The sequence below is a fragment of the Haemaphysalis longicornis genome, unplaced genomic scaffold, assembly GCF_048455015.1.
Source record: "Haemaphysalis longicornis isolate Haplotype H1 unplaced genomic scaffold, Haemaphysalis longicornis Haplotype H1 scaffold_6, whole genome shotgun sequence".
Taxonomy (NCBI): domain Eukaryota; kingdom Metazoa; phylum Arthropoda; class Arachnida; order Ixodida; family Ixodidae; genus Haemaphysalis; species Haemaphysalis longicornis.
The window spans coordinates 38,799,942-38,819,520 of record NW_027526407.1 but is presented as its reverse complement, the minus strand read 5'-3'; the positions used below and the strand labels follow the sequence as shown (position 1 = coordinate 38,819,520).

The window sequence follows — 19,579 nt, the reverse complement described above, 5'->3', positions numbered from 1 at the left end:
ACGCGCGCTTCCGTTGACATCCGGGTGCGTCGCTTAGGCGGAGTGATACCGTACATGAGCTACTGTCGTTCTTAATTGTTCCGGTGTGTAGACGTTCTCATGCCCTGGCCAATCCCCCAGTGTGGGTAGGCCACTACATTGAGGTGAAGAACCAGAAGAGGCCACGTTAAAAGGGGCAGAGAGGGTAGCTTTTATTTGGGCAGAAGGTAGGGTCAAGCGGGAAAAGTGGGAATAGAAGGTACGGTGTTTGTGACCTGGAACATTTTAAAAATGGATAATGCTAGCAGAAACAAGTAGGCTCCTAGAGAAGGCCCACCTTGATCCTACCACTGGCAGCTTCCCTGATTGGGTATGCGTCATTCACCAAGGAATATCATCGTCAACACCACCATCATAATCATCATCACCGCCACGACCACAATATTCATCATCATGGTTCAAACGCCATGCCCAAGCCGAACGAGCAGCGGGCCCTAAGGAATGAGGGGTGATCGACGCGATTCTGCTGCGTTGCAGTGGGCTAAATAAAAATAGGGCAAATGGTATTCATACAAGGTAAACATTAGACCAACAATGACTGAAGAAATGAGAAGTTCAGTTTACTTCGTGGAATGATTCAGTACATTATCAAGTTCATGATAATATTCTAATTTGTAATTACTACCGGTTCACGCTGAAATAAATGCGCGCTTCTGATAATGGTGATGATGTCCGCAATGTTTTTGTCGTAGGTACCGGCAAGGGGTGATCGGCAAGGGCTAAATCCCCGATGTTACTTCATGATCACTTTAGCGTGCTAATTTATTTCCAGAAAAACTGACGCAGTCTGCACTAGTTAGTGGTGCAAGGCTGGAGAAACACCGAAGCCGGCGGCCCATTTCCTTTCGTCGGAGTCCCGGCTGATTTCAGAACTTGCCACTAAAAGTTCTCCATGACTGGCAGGCCCGGATCGTATTGTCCACAGGATTTCATATCTCTCCCATAGTGGACAGCGTTAGCACTCCGCTAGAATCCGCCACAACCGGCTTCGCGAATTCGGCGTCTGTAGCACGAACTCGGTGCTTGCGCTCCCTGGCGAGGAGACGAGCACAAGAGATATCGCGCCGCGAACGCTACGCAGAGTGTTCTCATAGGTCGAGCTGGTCGACGCAGGGCGCTGCTCACGACGCGCCCGTGCACACGCGCTCAGAATTTTTCTTGGCATGTTTTTGCTAGCTCCTCACGGCGCTCAAGCCGACGCGCAAGCCTGGCCGACGCCGGGCGCTCCTCAAGAGGCGCGCGCTCACGTGAGCTCGGTATTTGTTCTTGGTATTTTTTCCCGGTAACACTGGACACCGGAAGTAAAAGCGTAAACAGCTGTGTTGTAAAGAAACCGGGAAATAAAAGTTGGCTATGATTAAACCCCTTGTTACCCATCAATTATGTATACGTTAGCAATTGAAGCGACCTGTGGCGGGAAGGTAAGCTTGAATACAATCTCTTAGCACTCTTTTACATATACCCCAGTTTGTTACCCCAATTAAGAGATAAGCGGAGCCTATCTTATTTGTCATTCTTTCTCTTCTGGATTAGGGTAACGGTGCATACCCAATGAGGGGTACTGACCAGTTTTTAAGAATGGGCTAAATAGTTAAAAGTGCGTACTTTTGCATGGGAAAACATTGATAGAAAAAGCCTTTACATATAGGGCGGACGAAGACATAATAAACGGAAGTACAGTTCAACGCGAAATTCTTCCGGTGGCCATCATAAATTCATCACGGAGGCAACAAAATTTTTTTTCAAAGCATTCCGCAGCTTTTCTGTGAGGTTCGACTTTTTTTTTACATAGATAGTTTCGTTGCTAGAAATTTTTGCCATTCTCACGTCACACTGTCTCTCAGATGGACTTTATTCGAAGTTTAGGTGTGATTTCGGTTAAGGCGCGTTCCCACTAGGCCGACACGACGGCGACGACGACGCGACGGCGACGCCGACGAGTCGCCAAACCATCGGCCAACTGCCGAGTTGACCGACCGCGCTGTCATACTACGCCGACGGCGCCACAAACACGTCGGCCGATGGAAAGTCGCCGTAGTGTGACTGACTCGCCGACCGAAGACGCCAACAAAACCGGTCGTCCGACCGGTCGTCGGACGCGTCGTCGGGAATCGACCGAGAAGCGAAAACTGCTCCCCGACAACATTCGTGCCGCAATGAATGCGGCTCTATTTTGATAGTTTCTGGAGTGTAATAAACTCAGTAACGTCCACGAAGCCATTACAACTCAACACTAGCGCTAATGCAATCCGTATTATACTATTTTGGCGTTCGAGGCTTCGGCCGTGCTCTCCGGCGACGCCGCTACCCCGGAGCTGCAACCTGCAAATGCGTGTGCGATCGGCTCGCCTGTAGAAAATGTAAGGTCAGTTTCGTGCAGAAGAAGAGTTACGGAGGGTAATTTGGGTAATAAGGCATCAATATCGGCCAAGGTTTTTCATGTGAAACGTAAAACCAAAGTACAGCAAGCACTATCCCGCAGTGGGAAATCGCAGTCGCAGCCGGCAGCCGTGCACACACATTATTGCGAGCGCTTTCGCGAAGCAGCGGAATTGATGGCGATAAGCTATTGTGGGGGCTTCGGGGAACCTTGCTGTGCAAGCGCTATTTAAGAAATTTCAGTTTACCAGCCAGGAATTCTGTAAACCAGCTAGTAAACACCGACGTATGACACGGAAGGATGGGCCTCCATCTATTACCCAGGCTATTTCGCAACGAAGCACCATTTGGGTAGTGGCGCAGTGCTCTCGCGCGTCGCGCTCGGGCGCTGAAGTTGGGGGTTCAATTCCCGGCGGGGTGAGTTTTTTTTTTTTTTTGCGCGTGTGTGTGTGTGTGAGCGGTTGTTCAGGGGGTATGGTTTGCGCATCCAATTTGAGAATCGCGTGATTTTGAGAAGCAACTACCTTTGCAATGAAATATTTCCTTCGAAACAGCGAGTGGCGTCTTGAGCCACAACAATTAATTTCCCTTTTCTTAATCGCACCGTGTTTCTAGAAAATGCGGTACCATGGTGCAAAATCAGGCCTTCTCCATTAGAGGAGGTAAAATTTCTGCTGACGTACGCACTAATTTATATGCATATTTTACGTGCTGCAGAGGTCTTTTCGCCGGGGGTTAACATCCATATTATTACTGCCGCAGCAGCAGCGCACAGCTTTTTTCTGTGTGCGTAATCTAACAAGAAGTTGAGGAGTACGTACAGTACAAGCAGCGCACACGCCAGTACGCACGAATGGCCTCAGTCGTGCTGCGGCGACACGATACTCCAAGTTTGACTAGAGAAAGAGAGATCCCCGGCGGAGAGGCGAGTCGGCCGTCGCGGGGCCGTCGGTGTGGGACGTCGCGCGGCCGTCGGTGCGGTGTGACAAGCGCGTCGGCCGACATCGCGAAGACACCGACGCCTCGCCGATTTCTCGCCGACGCCGACGGTTGGGCAACGGTCGGCGTCGGCGCGGTGTGACATGGCCGCCGACAGCTCGCCGACACGGTGTTGGCCGACCAAATCGGCCGATGGTCGGGCTAGTGTGACCGCGCCTTTAAGAGAGGGGTTGAATGGCTGGCGCAGGGCCAGGGCGTGGCTAATGATGTCCTTTCCTGCGCGATCGCTGACTGGCCAGATCTGAGCCAGCGCTAAAGAAACCGACCACCCAATTTCTATATGCACCGCGCTGGGCTCACGACTCCTCTGGTCGTTGTGCTCTTTGTGATGAACCTGGAACCATAGAGCATTTGTTCTTATATTGCCGCGGTTTCTCTTTAATGAGTTGAAAATACCTCGTGGAGCCAATTCGCCGCCTTGGTCTTACCCTTTAAATGCCGGTTTTACTTTCGTTTGGTGCCATTTCGCTTGGGTTTAATCACAGCAATTTGGTTACAGCCGTTCACACCTACGTCTCAGAGACTAGGCGCCTATCCTGTTAGCCGCTCTTGTACACAGACGGAATAAGAGCCTTTTCTTCCAAATTCCCGCCTAACCTTTATTTTCAAATTCCTGCATAGTGCGCACTTTTCTTGTGCTAATTCCTGTATTTGTTGTGCGATTATTTTAATCAAATTTTTTTTTCTCCAAATTTTTTTTTTCTTCAATCGGGCCCATTAGCCCCAAAAAACTCCCGATCCTGGCCAATCCCCCAAAAGTGGGTGTGCGCAAAACACAAAGGAACAACAACACCACCACGAGAGTCGGCGTAACGGTCGCACGTGGCGGTTAGCGCGAGCCAGGAGCGTTCGATTCTATCGGCATCTTGTACGCTGCTGCACACGGACATCGCTGCGGAGCACATTTTGACCAGGTGGGTAACGTTACAGGCGGATTTGTATCCCTTCGTGACGTTTCGGCGGCTGATTCGTGTGGCTTTAGCTTGCACGGAACGTTGCTGGTTTGTGACCACTTTCTCGCACGGTTTGACTGCGTATCTTGTTTTGCCGGTGCTGCGTTCGTTTCCGGCTTGGTTGCTACGGTCATTGGCTTAGCGTCTTGGCCGTTTTTTTTTTCAACTTTCAGCGCTTCACTTTCTCTTTGTGACTTTTACCTATTATCTTAACTCGTGCGATGGTGAGGTTCCAAGTTATTGCCTTCGAATTAGCGTTTGTGTGGGCTGAATTTCCGTCCTAACAGCGGCTCGCGTTAGGGCTGTTAGCGTCATCTAGTTCCCTCCGAATTTCGACCCGGTCGCTTCGTGTTCGCGGTTTTCATCACTTCATTCGCAATTTTGTGGTTATCCCTGATACTGGCTTCAAATTACTGTCATATCCCAATGTCGTTGCTACCGGTAGGGAAGCATCTGATCTGTTTCATGAGTTTTGCTCAGGTGTTCGCGTTAATTATGGCAAAAGAATTTAAATTTAGCGCCTCTCAGTACGTGCGTTTATGATGGTAGTTACGAATAGCCGCTATTGGTTCGAATTCCTGCTGAACGGCTGTTCGTCTGCTGTTAAAACAGCTGATCACTAACCGTTCCAAATAACTTCAGTGGTCGCCAGTCTTAGATGCACAAAGGGTGTAGAGATTATACCGTTTCAGCCAAGTGGGTAGCCTATGCTACGCTAGGGGCGCCGCGTACTGGGACACGACTGCAAATGCGCGCACGGGCATACCCCTATCCTCGGGAGGAACGCCCGCAGGCGCAGACGGGTCCCGGTACACGCTCGCGCTAGCGTAGCGTACGCTACCACATTGTTACAGCGTATATTTAAAAAAGAAACAGCATCCGGCGCCAGGTTTCGATCCGCGGACTTTGCGGCCGCAGCGCGACGCTCAACCGACCAAGCCACGGACGCGACGTGATATCAGCGTTAGTGACGCGCCTTATATCTTTAACGCATTCAAACTACGTCGTCAGCGGCGTGCGTTGGCGACTCAGCGGCGTTATAGCGGCTTGATAACTGCATGGTGTACACGTGATACTACAAACCCGATGGAAGAGATGGAAGAGAAGGCGGCGAGGCGGTGGGCTGCGGGGGCCGAGCGCAAGCGCCGCAAGCGGGCCGACAACCGTGCATTCGCACTTTCACATTCTCCCCCTCGGGGAAATGCGGGGGAATTTTTTTTCGTAATTACCAATCTTCGATAGTAACACAAGACACCAGGTACAATAACAAAGAAAAATTAGCTGTAATACCAGCATGCCCCTCAGGGCTGGTGTTGTAATTTTAAATTCGCTAAGCACAGTTTAGGAGCTGAATGTTTTTGACAACCAGTCTGGTGGAGAGTTCTTCGCTCTCTGAACTTCAACAAACTATAACACACTCTCCCGAAAATGCTGTTGCGTTGGTTGCACGTCGACATCAAAATGGGGCCAAGCCATGCGTGAAGGCCAAATGCTTCGCAGGCCAAACCACATGACAGTCAAATGGCGCACCGTCCTCTCTATCAATGCACAAAAGACGTATACGCCGTGTGGGCTGAGTGGAAAATCTTTCCGTAATTTCCACTGAAGGACATTTCAAAGAAACACTGCGGCCCAACAATGATGAAAAACATGCTCCACGGTTTCGGGTTGTTTACAAATGGGACAGTCGGTTCCCCTATGACACTGAGTCCCCTTTTTTTCATCCAGGTTGCGACTGAAAGTGTACCAGCGTGCAATTTAAAGAATAAGGACTTTACCCCAGGTGACACTTCCATCCGCTTCACTCGTTTTAACACATCTTGTCCTGGACCATTACTGTATAGAGCTCTGTACATTGACCCGGTGAAGACTGCGTCGTATAAATCCTTATATAATTTTTCCCTTGTTTCATTGGCCAGCTTTTGCATTGAAAAACGGGTTGCCGGAAATCGGAATGACAATTTTTTTAAAATATCCATAAACACCACCTGGCATGCGACTTGAAAAAAACCACAAATTCTGGCAAAGCGCGAATTAATCGAACTTGTATTACAGTGCGCAGAAAAGGGTCTTGTACATGGCGCAAAAACAAATGTGGGTTTACGTGCAGCCGAACAAACTGGATGAGTCATCCCTAAACGCCGTCACTGATTCGAAGAAACAAATTCGTCCTACTGCTGTTCTCCCACGTGGACCCCAATCAAAAACACCAAATAAGCGACGTGGCTTTTGGACATTAAAACGTGAACAGTGCAGTACTTGCATCACAAACCAAAGCTTTGACACACACACACAAAAAAAACGTTACAAGTCGTGGCTGTCTTGAACACTGACATCCATGGTGCTTCACTTTTTCGGCCTTCTTCCTCAGTGCTTGCACCTGCCGCGCCAGTAATGCTCACTGTCCCGATAATACTCTATAGGGATTCCCAAGTTGTTAACTTGCGATGTGCTAGTAGTAACTAAAGAGGAGGTAAGAAAGGCTCTTATGGTCATGAAAACAGGAAAAGCTGCAGGTGACGACGGCATAACCGTAGATCTTCTGGAGGAGGAAGGATGTATTGTTCTGGAAAGACTCGCTGTACTATTTTCGGAATGCTTAAAAGTGCCCATATCCTGGAAAAACGCCAACATTATTATCGTTCATAAGAATGGAGATCCCAAGGACCTCAAGAATTAAACTCAACAGCCTACTGTAAGTTGTTTACAATCTGTAAACCAAGATTATAGTTAGCTGCATAGATGAAAGCCTGGATTCCCACCAACCCCGAGAGCAGGCTGGGCTTAGGAAAGGGCACTCAATCACGGATCACATCCATGTTGTCAATGAAGTGACAGAAAACCCCTTTACATGGCATTTGTAGACTATGACAAAGCGTTTGATTTTTGGCACAACGCGGCCGTTTCAGAACCACTATAAGACCAGGGAAAAGAGGAAACATACGTGAGGCTTCCGGGAGACATCTATAAGGGATGCACGGGCAGAATAACCTTCCACAAGTAAAGCGATCAATTCCCGATCCAGAAGGGAGTAAGACAGGGAGACACCATCTTGCTAAAAGTATTCACAGCGTGTTGAAAAGAGATGCTTAGAAAGCTTTACCTAGAAAGCATAGGACTAAGGATAAATCGGGGATACTTGAGCCGTTTGAGGTTTGCAGACAACATAGTATTGCTTAGAGAGCCCGCAGAAGACATGCAAACAATGCTTGTGAAACTAAAATCAGAAAGCACAGTCGGGGAGCTAAAAATAAATTTCAGTAAATCTGAAGTAATGAGGAATAAGCTTGCGAAAAACGTCCTCTTCAGCTTGGGAAACGAAACGCTAGAAGAAGTAAAAGAATATAACTACCTCGAACAGATGGTGTGTTCTGACCCCAACCGCGAAAGAGAAATCCGGCGCAGAATCGGTATGGATCGGGGTGCACTTGGAAAGCACTCCCAAAGAATAAAATGTAAGCTGTCTCTGTCACTCAAAAGAAAAATCTACAACCACCGCCGGTGATGACGACGTATCGAGCTGAAACTTGGCGCCTTACAAAAGAACTGGAAAGCAAACTTAGGGCGGCTCAATAGGTCATGGAACGAATAACGTTAGCAGTAACACTTGGAGACCAGAAACTCATTTTGTGGACCAGAAAACAAACCAGAGTAGAAGATACCATAGTTGAAATAAAGAAAAAGAAATGGACTTAAGCTGGCCTTGTTGTTAGACGAGTCGACAACCGGTGGACAATAAGGGTAACAGAATGCATACAAAGAGGGGGGTCTAGAAGAAGGGGAAGGCCAGTAATACGTTGGAGGGATTAAATTAGAAAATTTGTGGGTAAAATGTGGACCAGAGCAGAGCAGGACAGCAGCGGTTTGAGGTAAGTGGGAGAGGCCTTTGTCCTGCAGTGGACCTGATTAGGCTGATGATGATGGGGTTCCCAAGTACTTCGCTGGGGTGGTGCCCCAAGTTACATTAGCAAAGGTCAGTGGCATTGACAGCCATTCACCATGTCAAAACCACATGCATTTTCCCCAATTCACCAGGCTCCTCGCGACCTCACCAAAAAATTGACCGCGTGTCTGCTCCTTACGTTGCAAATGTCGTCAAAAGGCGATAGTCTTTGTAAACATGTGCCAAGGAAATGCCCTCCTTTGCTTTCCCGCTCACCTCTCATGCTGTTCCTGTCCCGTAAACGTTTGCTCAAGGCGATTTGAATTTACCGCGTTCTACTGCTACAGGCCGGGTTCCTCGATGCCAGCGCTGCAGCACGGCGGAGACGCGCGTGAATGGAAGCGGCCGACTTGAAGGTTTATAGAGCCGCGTGGCCGCGCTCCACGTGCGTTCCAAGCAGAACGTGGAACCTAGCTAGTGGAACCTCTCGTTGCTGTTGCCGCTTGATGTTTCATATGCCGCCAGGAGGCGGCGGTTTTCTGCAGTAGATGTAGAATATCATTTGCTATCGAAAAACCTAGCATCCATGAATTTTTAATGAAGGAACAGTGTAAATATCCCTTGTGAACTAATTTCTTGTCTTATATTTGCCTAATGTCTTGTTCTTGTTCAACAAAGTATGAACATATAAACCGGGCTTAGACGTTTACATGTGGCCGTGAGTATATAAGACTATTGCGCAATGTCAATTTTACTTTGGCCGGGTGGCTGAATCGAGTCGCAGACAGACCGACATACAGACAGACCAAAATTTCTGGGTTTAAGTGGCCCAAGAAAGACTATCGTCTTTAATACTTCACTGTTTCCGCTATACTATCGCGATTGTCAATAAGGGATGAGACGCCGCAAGTCCGAACGCTGCCCCGTTGTGAATCCAAAATGGGGTCCCGTTTAGCTCCGCGCTTGGCTGGCGCCGTATTTGGGGCGCGTGGCCAGCACTCATCGGTGGTGGCTCAGCCCAAGGACGAGCTAGGCGCCGCTTTGAGTTCTTGACAAAGCTTGTTAACTGGCCGGCATTTCTTTCCAGATTTCCCCGTGCGTCATGTCGCTCTCTCCACCGTACGCCCAAGGGCAAGACGAGCTGCAAAGTCGCATCAACAAGATTAATAGAGAGCGCGACGTCATCGTGAAGCTTCTGCGGAAATGGACAGCAAGGGTGAGTTCATCTGTCTTGTGGTGCCACTTCAAGAAAGACGCATTTGGCAGAAATGTGCGCATCTACGGTGTAGCATCCCGACCTTTCAGTGACGGTGCCGCGGGATTTCCCCTAATCTAGTCGTGTACAAAGGGAAGATAATGTGCGTTTGTGGTAGTCTTGATAATTTTGGTTACAGCGTTTAAAAAAAGCTCCCCCTTTCTCACCCCCCCCCCCCAAAAAAAAAATAAAAAAAGCAAATCACTTAGCACCACCTCCCAAAACTATATATGAAGGGAACGACTGCGTGCGTATTGCGCGTTGGAGGATAGGTGGTTCGCGCTTCGGCGCGTACGATACCGTAGTTAGATACCGCAGTTGGTAAGTGTCTGAAGAGCTTGTTGGTTCCAATGTGCTTCAGGCGGTCTCACCATGAGCACATCGCGGGTCTTTTGAGCATCTGATCGCCAACTGCGCACCCTGGAGGAACGCACTTACGCTGGTGTGAATTCGCACTGCGGTTTTAAATGCAGAGCATTTCTTAGTCTCACCTCTTCCTGCGTCGGACGGCGTACACAGCTCCGCGTCCGCAGCAGGTGCGCCGCTCCTCCTCCCCTCCTCTCTCTCAACAGCAGCTGGCGCGCGCATGCGTCGTAGTCAGCCCGTTCGCTCCTTTGCGGTCTCGGCGTAACAGGTGCGTGATAGCAGCGCGGTGGGGCGTGGAAGGGCGCGCGTTGCTTGTGCATGCGCTCTCCCCCCCCCCGTACTGCTCTCCCTCTACTGCGCGCGCTGCAAATACAAAGCGGCTAGCGGTCGCTCGTGCTTCAGTCACTGCGTTGCTCCTTCCTTCCTTGGTTGACGCTCGCTCCCACGTTTACTCGTGCCTGCTACTCCAGCATCACGGAAGAAGCGATGGAAGCAACACTGCCTTCAACCAGTACTGAGGCCCCAATGCTCTGCATTTACTCGCGTTCCCCTCGCTGGAAGGCGCGGGAATTTTTTTTGTCCTACAGCTTGTAGTTTCAGAGCCTCGCACGCTTTGTGGATACCAGTGTGTGAGGGCGTGTGGGTGCGCGTGCGTGCGTGTGCATGTGTGCGTGTGTGTACGTGTGTGTGTTCGCGTGGTGGCGTGCGTATGCATGTGTGCGCATGTGTGTGTGCGTGTCTATGTGTGCATGTGTGCTTTTCGTGTGCATGTGTTGGCGCGTGTGTGTGAATGTGCGCGTGTGGGCGTGCATGTGTGCACGTGCGTGTGTGCTTTTGTATACGTGGTGTCATGTCTTTTTCATCTGTGCAGTACAGTCAGTGAGAAATTATTTTTTTTTCGAATTTTCCTGCACGAAACTACCTGCACATTAAAAATGGGGGCGCGTTAGAACCACGGAAATATTGTATTCGGCTACTAGCGGCCCGCCGACTCAGTGCGGCGAACGAGTCAACCAACCCTCTTCTGGACTCGGCGGGACGGCTCTCGGATCCGACCCGTCCTCTTATAAATGAGTGGGTAGAGACAAAAAAAAAAAAAAAAAACTTTATTTGGACTCAACGCGCCCTCGTGGGGTCAATGTAAACGGGGTTACTGTTGGCTGGCCGAGTAGTGGGCTACATGCGCAATCCTCGCAGTGCGCTGATAAGTGAGAGTTGACAGCGTGTCCTTTCACACTGTACTCGTGTTCGCTCAGTCTTTTCTTTAAACGCCTCCGGTCTGTCCGATATACATCCGCCCGCATTCAAGAGGAGCTTGTACTTAAAAATTTCTTGTTTCCTGAATAAAAATCAGTTGTTTGTCTGCGCCACGTCCTGAACAATATGTGCGTCTTTCTGTGTCCTCGTGTTACCTCGCAATTATACTATAGATGCTAGAAGTACATACCGAGAAGCCGTTGGGACACCAGCGTTAGGTGGAAAAAAGGGGCCTGCTCTAGTGGTAAATGCTGGTGTTTTATGGTGGGCCACCACATTAACGGCTATGCTGGTTTGGGCTGGGGTCCCCAGCAGCGACCAAGGTTAGTTGCGGGCTTCTTCCGCAAGATTTGCATTGCTACTTTAGAGATGGTGCCTTTGGCAAATTTGCGAAGTGCTTGTTGGTGAAAGTCGGTGAGAATTTTCGTGGTGTTGGGGGTTTCTGTGAGGGAGAGGGCCACTGCCGATTCATCCACTATTACAGGGAAGTTGTTGAAGATGTTTAAGAAAGTGGTTGCTGAATCCGTGAGTGAGAAGCACTACTGCAATGAAGGCTTCCTCGGAAGGGTACTGAGCTGCGTCCGCGTACAGCGTGCGCTCAGAGGGTGGGTAGTGTGTGTGGTGTCGTGTCGCTCCGGCTTGTTGTCCGGCCGAATGGAAGGTTGGGTGCCTGTTTCAAGGAATTGGCTTGATCGTGAGGAGTCGACGTAGGTCGTTTGTGATAACGTGAGGTGCATCTAGCATCTATAGAGGTACTGGTGAGTGCAGTTCAATCCGATGGAATATATTTCGTCCTGTGTTGTCAGTCTGTTAATTTTAGCTGTATATGGGCCTTCACAGGTTCTTCTAAGGTGACATAGATACCCAGGGCGAGCAGTCTTTCAATCTGGGCGAGGGGGGAAGTAGCAGCCTGGCTCTGTAGGCTTTGCGGAGTAGCGCGTCCATATCGTTTTTGTGTGCTTTCGGTGGATTCGCGTAAGGTAGATGGTAGTAAACACGACTTATTATGAAGCTTTCGAGAAGCCTGAGGCGTTCCATTTCTGACATTCAGTGGTGTCTGTTAGTCGTTTGATGATGCCGATGGACTGCAGTGTGTGATTTTGTAGGGCACGGTGTGTGACGGTTGTGTTAAGAGTTCGGATTTGCGTACCGAACACGTGAGGCTGGCTAGTTGTGTTGTGTGTGCGACTGCCGCTGTTCCACGTTGGAGGACTTCCTCGATATGAACGTCGCTGCTGCAGGGTACCCATAGTCTGATGTCGTATGCGTATATTGTAGATCTGAGTTCTGGTATGTTTTCTAGGCAACGTGCAGTGGGTATAATAGCCAGGTTGAAAAGCAGGGGTGAAAGTACAGCGCCTTGAGGAGTTCATCTCGCCGGCATGGGTAAGCTTGCAGAGATCAGGGGGCTAATCTAAGTGTGGCAGCCCTGTCAGTGATAAAAGAGAGCACGTACTTGAGTGTGCGTTGCCCTAGGTTGAGAGATGTGATGGCTTGTAGTATTGTTCCTTGGTAGATGTGATCAAAAGCCTTGTGCAGGTGGGTCTAGGGCGAGGATCGCGGCATTGTCTTTTTTGAAGGAGCTTGAATGATGTCGTGGTAGATTTGTATGTGTTATTCGTAGGTTGATAGTCATGCTCGGAACACAATGACGTTGGGTGGGAGGAGGTCTTGTTCCTCGAGGTCTCGCGTTATTCTGTTGTGTATTATGCGCTCGAGAAGGTTTCCCAAGCCGGACATTAGGGAAATTTGATGGATGTTTTCTAGTTTGGTTGGTTTGGAAGGTTAGGGATTAACGAGATGTTGGAATGTTTTCTAGGTGGTTAGAAGGTTTCCTGTCGTCCAGTGGTAATTGAAAAGTGCCGTGATTGCGTCCAGGGCTTGATCGTCTAGGCCTGTTAGTATCTTGTTGGTGATCTTGTCGGAGCTTTGAGATGTTCCGCATCAGAGCCTGAATATGGGCCTGTGCTCCTCGGCAGCTGTGATTTCTGTGTGGGGTTTGGATCGAATCGATATATTGGGTCGGGCGGGGAAAACATGTTAATCCCATCAGCAGCGGACGTGGTCATGGACAATTGAAATACGAACCGCGGAACGCACGGCCGAAGATACCGGTGGCGTCACCTGGCAGCGCCCGTCGAAAAGAGACGGACATGCGCAGTAGATGTGTGGGGAGCGAGGCTGCGTGTCCCACTGCGATAGGTCGCCCTCTTTCAGCTCGCAGACTTGCCTCGTCGCTATGCCGCAAGAGCGCTGGAAGCACTGCAAATACTACCGCTGCCGCAGATGAGGGTGTTGGTCGTGCTGAGAGCAATGCGGAGCGTAATTGCTTGGAGCTGCGCGGAAACCGCCGCGTGCACGCTCTCGGAAGGCATACTGTTGGGTTCATCATACGTTTATGAAGAAAATTAGCGCACAGAAATGGAGAAAAAAATAAAAGCGTGCCGCCTAACTTCTGATGGCACTGCAATGTTTAGCGTTCGTGGTGCAGTGGCTCGGAAATACAGCAATTAACTGGCTGCAAAGAACACGATTTTGTTTGACGCAGTTATGGCTTAGTCACACCGCGCATTCGGTGCTTGTAGAAACAATATACCACCAGAATTTGTCTCTAATGATATATATTGACTGCAGGCACTGTTTGAGCTGGCATAGTTACTAACAGAATTCTAATATTCATAAGCGTTTAGAAGTTGCAGCTCCAACCATTTTATAGGCCAGTTTCCCTAGCACAAAAATGCTGGCGGCCCGATTTGTTTTTTTTCGCAGGCACCTGAGTGCTTGTGGAACCGGAACCCGAGTGAATAACACTAAACATGGTTTTGGGCGTGACACGGGTTTCCATCGTTATTTGCTCAAGTTCCTGCCCCACACATGCAAAGATGTGACGGCAATGTGACGCCGGCACTGACAGGGAGCGGGCGCTTGTGTGCACAGAGCACACAGTGCCCGCAGTTATCTCGCGCCGCATCGCTAGCAGAATTGTTTTCAGCCCACTTGCGGCATGGCGACAAGGCAAGCGTGGGAGCGAGGAGAGGTCAGCATATCGCAGTGGGACACGCACCCTCGCTCCCGACAGCTCTACTGCGCATGTCCGTCTCTTTTTCCCGGTCGCTGCCAGGTGACGGCACCGGCATCTTCGGCCGTGCGTTCCCCGGTTTGTATTTCAATTGTCCATGACTGTACATCCGCGCTGCTGAGGGGATGTACATGTTTTGAAGTGTTTGCATGCGTTTGTCACGTGGTGGCCTGCTTGCGCAGTAGTTGGGTGATGCGCTGCACAGTGCGTGCTTTAGGAGCTGTGGAGTGGGCGCAGGAGGGCCCATGCGTGCTTCATGGACAGTCCTACGCTCATTCTGTCGCATACTTTGTGCCACTGTGCACGGGTTTGTTTCGCGGCATGTTCTGTGAGCGCCCTGGGAAATTGGGCTAAGCGTTTTTCCAGGGCCCGTCTGTGTTTTTGGGTTCTCCTCCGGCATTCTATGCTACAATGCGCGTCCCATAAATGCTGTATGTGTGAATCAGCGTAAGCGGTAGTGCGGGATGAATAAGTTTTAAATGCAGATCATTTCTTTAACTCACGATGTCACCGGTTCTTGGCGTCCGTAGTTGTCCGCATCGCTCGCCTCGACATGCCCGGCTCAGCCGTTTCGCTATCGGCGCGATCAACATTCGATAGCGCGCCCTGGCACGTTTAAAGGACACTCTATCCCCTCTCTCGGACTCAACGTGCGCCGAGGCTGCCAATTTTACTGCTGACGAGCGCTCTCTCGTCAGCAGTTGCCACAAGTGCAACAACATTAACGTAACGCAAAATACTTAACGTCGTGCGCCCCCGGAAATGCTCTGCATTTGATCGTGCCCCTCGCCAGGGGGATGTTTCACTGCGTCGCCATGCGAACAGTTTGCCACGCTTTAGTTTCAGTTCCGTATCTCCCCGCCGCGGCCGGGGAGAGAAGGCGGCCGGCCGCGACTCTCACCACCACGGCGCTGCGGTTGCGAGTTGCGCTAGGAAAGCGAGCGTCGTCTGCTAGCGGGGAGCGGAACGCGTTCCGCTCGGCATCTCCGGTCTTCGCCACTTCTGGCTGCTCACTGCAACAGAAATTTTTTGTTCGCTTCCTTTGCTTGCCTTATTTTTTTGAGCCCCCTTTCTAGCTGTTCGTTCGTTTGGCTGTACGGAGGAGCATCGTTTAGGGTCGAGGTTCAGAAACCGTCCTGATCATTGATGCGTATTTGTTGCGTTTTTTTATTAGGGTAGCTTTGCCCGTGAAGGTTGTTTCAAGAATGCAGTTGTCACTTCCAAGTGTGTTTAGGGTGGGTGTCCAGGTGATGCCGTGTAGGTGGTGGGAGAATACGAGATCACGTGTTGTGTCCCTTTGAGAACTGTTGCCTATGCGGGTGGGTATGTGCGGTACATTGTGTAGAGTAAGTTGTAGTTGTGGACACCTCTACTCGGTTCGGCCACCTCACCAGAGTAAACGGACAACAGCGTGAGCTTTTTGTTCTTTCATGGATCCATACCGACTATCACAGCTTCACAAGCTAGTCCTGTGTTTCCTCCTTAAACAATCCTGCCGATTCGCTGGTGTGTTGTTTTCTTTAGCTCTGAAATGCATTTAGCATCTACCCAGCCCATTCTCAGGTTTTATTCTTGGAACTTCAAGCAGAAATACGAAAAAAAACCCGCCCGCATCTTCCCACGGGGGGAACTCGAGTAAATGCGTCGCAGAGTGGTGGGGGTAACGCGTGAATGTTGCGGAATTGGGTATGGCTTGGGAATGCTTAATTGTTATTTCGTCTTTATTATTCTTATTTATTGAATGAAGGAGAAGCGAAGTCAAGGAGTGTAAAGTTAAAGCCTGTCTTTATTGCTTGGTGCCGTCAAGCAAAGCGTCAGTCAAGCGAATTCCGAACGCCCGCTCCGCCGCTTATATACACACCGCCCGCGTTCGAGGGAGAGGAGTACGGGGGAGAGACGCGCATGCGCACACTTCCGTACACAAGCGCGCGAACTTTCCACGCACCCACCACGCCGTTATCACGTGTACACGCCCTGCCGTCGTTACTGTTGAGCGCGACGCAGCGCAGGGGTAGCTACGACGCATGCGCACACAGACGCGTTCCCCCCGCACCGCCGCAGCTGTTGTTGAGAGCGACGGAGCGCACAGGGTACACGCGCTCCTCCCGCACCGCCGCACCTGTTGTTAAGAGCGGGGAGGGTACGGGGTAGAGACGCGAACCTGCGCCTCAACGCGACGCGCATGCGCACTGAGCGTGTGGATGGCGCCGACAACATCGACGAGTGACATTGCGAGCCTAAGAAATGCTACGCATTTAAAAGAAATCCTATTGGCATTTTGCAAGATCTGGGAATTAAATTTTGGCTGCACAGTTTACGACGTGCTTTTGAGCAAAGCGAAATAACCAGTGGCTGTTGCTGCCACAGACCCACGGGTACATCGAGGCTAATCTGGGGCTGTCCAGGAATGGGTGGGATCTGCCAGTCGCTAGCTGTGGATGCCGACTCGTGACCTGGCTCTCCCTCTCTATAAAGATATGTCTCCATATGCTGCTGTTCCTATTTTCTCTGGGAAAGTATGAAGTGCCATTTTCTCGGCGAGACCTGTCTACGCCGTGTAAGCAAGGCATTTTATAACTCCTGCCTCTTTCCTCACGCAGGCGGTCGCAGAAGCCGAGCACGCGTCCAGCGTCAGCAAAGCCGAGAACTATGCTGCGCCGTTCGCGGGCGGATTCGCCACCCTGGACGCGATTTTCAGGGCCTTCTACCAGGTGCACGCGTTCCTGAGCAATGAAGGCAACTTCGCTATAACTGGAGTGCCCTTGGTCGGCCTCTGTGCAGACGCGAATACACACTGGCACAGCGCCGTCACCAACGACGATGCCGAGGCCTCTCCCCAAGACACCGACGAGTGCTACCTCAGCGACTCCCTTCCATCTGTAAGGGACGTCGTGCGCGTGTGAGAAGTCACTCAATGTAACCAAATCAATCAATCAATCAATCAATCAATCAATCAATCAATCAATCAATCAATCAATCAATCAATCAATCAATCAATCAATCAATCAATCAATCAATCATAGCCAATCAATCAATCAATCAATCAATCAATCATAGCCAATCAATCAATCAATCAATCAATCAATCAATCAATCAATCAATCAATCAATCAATCATAACCAACCAATCATTCAATCATAACCAACCAATCAATCAATCAATCAATCAATCAATCAATCAATCAATCAATCAATCAATCAATCAATCAATCAATCAATCACAATCAATCAATCAATCAATCAATCAATCAATCAATCAAATTTGAATATTGCGCATTTGTTACCCAACATCCGCGCATTATTAGCAGTATTGTGTAATTAGAGTTTCAAGAGATGTGCACTCTTGGCGTTTCCTTGCCCTTTTAGATCCCCATTCTCTGTATGCTTGCAGCTTGGTGGGCGATCATCAGACAAAGACGATGTCGACCCTGAATCTTCCCCAGACCCTGCCATGCCCTCAGACGGGGAGTCAGAAGGGTCGCCACTCCCTGCGACGCCCACAGCGAGCAATGCGGGAGCTGCGTCAGCGGAAGTTGCTTCACCGGGGCCAACCTCCCACCCGGCCCCTGAAGTTGCCCCGCACCCGATGTCGCCGCCCATGTCTGGGTCTTCTGGCCGAGGTGCGACTCATACAACAGCACCGGCTGCACCCACCAAAGCCTTGGGCACCGAAACTTTACTCAATGCTCAGCCCAGCGCAGAGGACGACGCTGGTCTGTCCAGCGACCCTCGAAAGTCTCAATCCTCTGGGGAACCCAAAGCCATTGAGACCGTTATGGTGGCTGAAAGGCCCGTGCAAGACGAATTTACTGCGACGACACCACGATTCAGCACTGAAAGGCCCGTGCAAGGCGAATTTACTGCGACGACACCACGATCGAGCAACCCCTCACTTCCGGCACGCACGGAAGATTCTGGCGATCGGCGTTGTGAAGGGGATCTTCCAGAAGGTGCCGATGGTCCGTGCCGTCACTCGACGGCTTCGGAGAGCGCTCCTAAACCGTCGCCGCATCGTCGAGAGGAAGGAAAAGCCGGCGGCAGCGAAGCCTGCTCCTGTTCTGAGCGGCTGGGGGACCGCGCGGATGTGGCTGCAGTGGGCGGCGTCATCGAGGGGGCAGTGTCGCGCTTTGCGGTCTACTACGACGTCCCGCCTGCCAAGCCGGTGGAACTCGGAGCAGTCATGAAAGTGTTCGTGTCTTTCTACAAGACACCGTACAATTTCTGGCTGCAGCTCGAGTCATCCATGCAACTGCTGGAGGCGTTGACAACGTCGCTTTCGTGAGTGATTTTACTTCTTGTAAATTTGTTGCGAAACCCTTGTGAGTCTTGTAGGTTGTATTTGTGTTGCCGTCTTTAAGAACGGACCGTGGACCTGCAAAGTGTACAGTGGCGCCTTGTTGAGCCATACTTGGTGGTGAAGTTGGATTAGTTGTGGTAGAGCGGCATGGCAGAATGATTCACAATGCTTTTGAAACGTCCGTTTAGGGATTACCGTGACTAGCTTTTAACTAGACCCATCGTTCAAGTAGGTACTTAGTAGCGACTGATCAGCGAACAGGCACTATATTTTACTAAATCTGCGTAACCGTCTCGTTTGTGATCGACTGAAGTGATGCGCATTTTGGTTTGTCCAAACATTTGTTGCGTTTACTGAGGGGTACTGTCACCCTGCACTCCAGTTTTGCAGGTTTATGGCTTCGTTACACAGCTTTGCTGTTGAAGTAATTCAGTTTTTAGTGCACAACCATTTGGCGCCCGGTACGGTGGTTCAGCGGCGGGGGCGGCGGCGGCGATATCCACGTAATCGAGCGAGCGAACGGGTCACCGAAGGTAGAAAGAAAACGCAGGAGGAGCTGCTGGCGAAAGTGTGAGGGGGACAGCGGCACGCGCTGCTATTGCATCATCTCGCACCATGTCGGCATGGCTCAGCATTTGTGACGGCCTTCCCCTCAAACTTTGCCAAACGATTCTCCTCCGTTCGTGGCTCATTCGAAGGACGTGATATTTGCGCGGGAGGTTCAAACGCGATTTGCAACTACACGCTCGGCGGTGTTACGCAGGGAGATAATGGCAGAGTAGCGCGCGCCCCCGTGCGTTCGTACATCACGTGATCTCTTCGTGAAACGCCTCAGCTATGCGCTGTGACCGAGAAGACTGCGCGCTGTGCACAACTTTGGCATTAGGGAGTACAGCAATTGTCAGCTGCTTGTTCGCGTGGTAAGTAGAAAAGCAGAAAAGCCGGTCCAATGTATTTCTCATGTGGCAAAGCTGAAGTTGACCAGGGAATCCCGGCGTGGTTGTCCCGCAAAGTCGACGGGTTTTTCACAAATTGTAATTTTCCCACCCCGTATGCAAACCTCTTTTGAAATA

General features: G+C 50.4%; 1 protein-coding gene across 1 annotated transcript in view; it reads left to right on the top strand.

Annotated features, from left to right (window-relative positions):
* Positions 1-9,230: 9,230 nt before the first annotated feature.
* LOC144142979 (uncharacterized) overlaps positions 9,231-19,579 on the top strand; it is a 49,846-nt gene continuing 39,497 nt past the window's right edge. Inside the window, exons 1-3 of the mRNA XM_077674804.1 lie at positions 9,231-9,469; positions 16,811-17,089; positions 17,601-18,487. Of these exons, the coding sequence (XP_077530930.1) occupies positions 9,356-9,469; positions 16,811-17,089; positions 17,601-18,487 (1,280 nt within the window). The 5' untranslated portion in view covers positions 9,231-9,355. The remainder of the gene's footprint in view (positions 9,470-16,810; positions 17,090-17,600; positions 18,488-19,579) is intronic.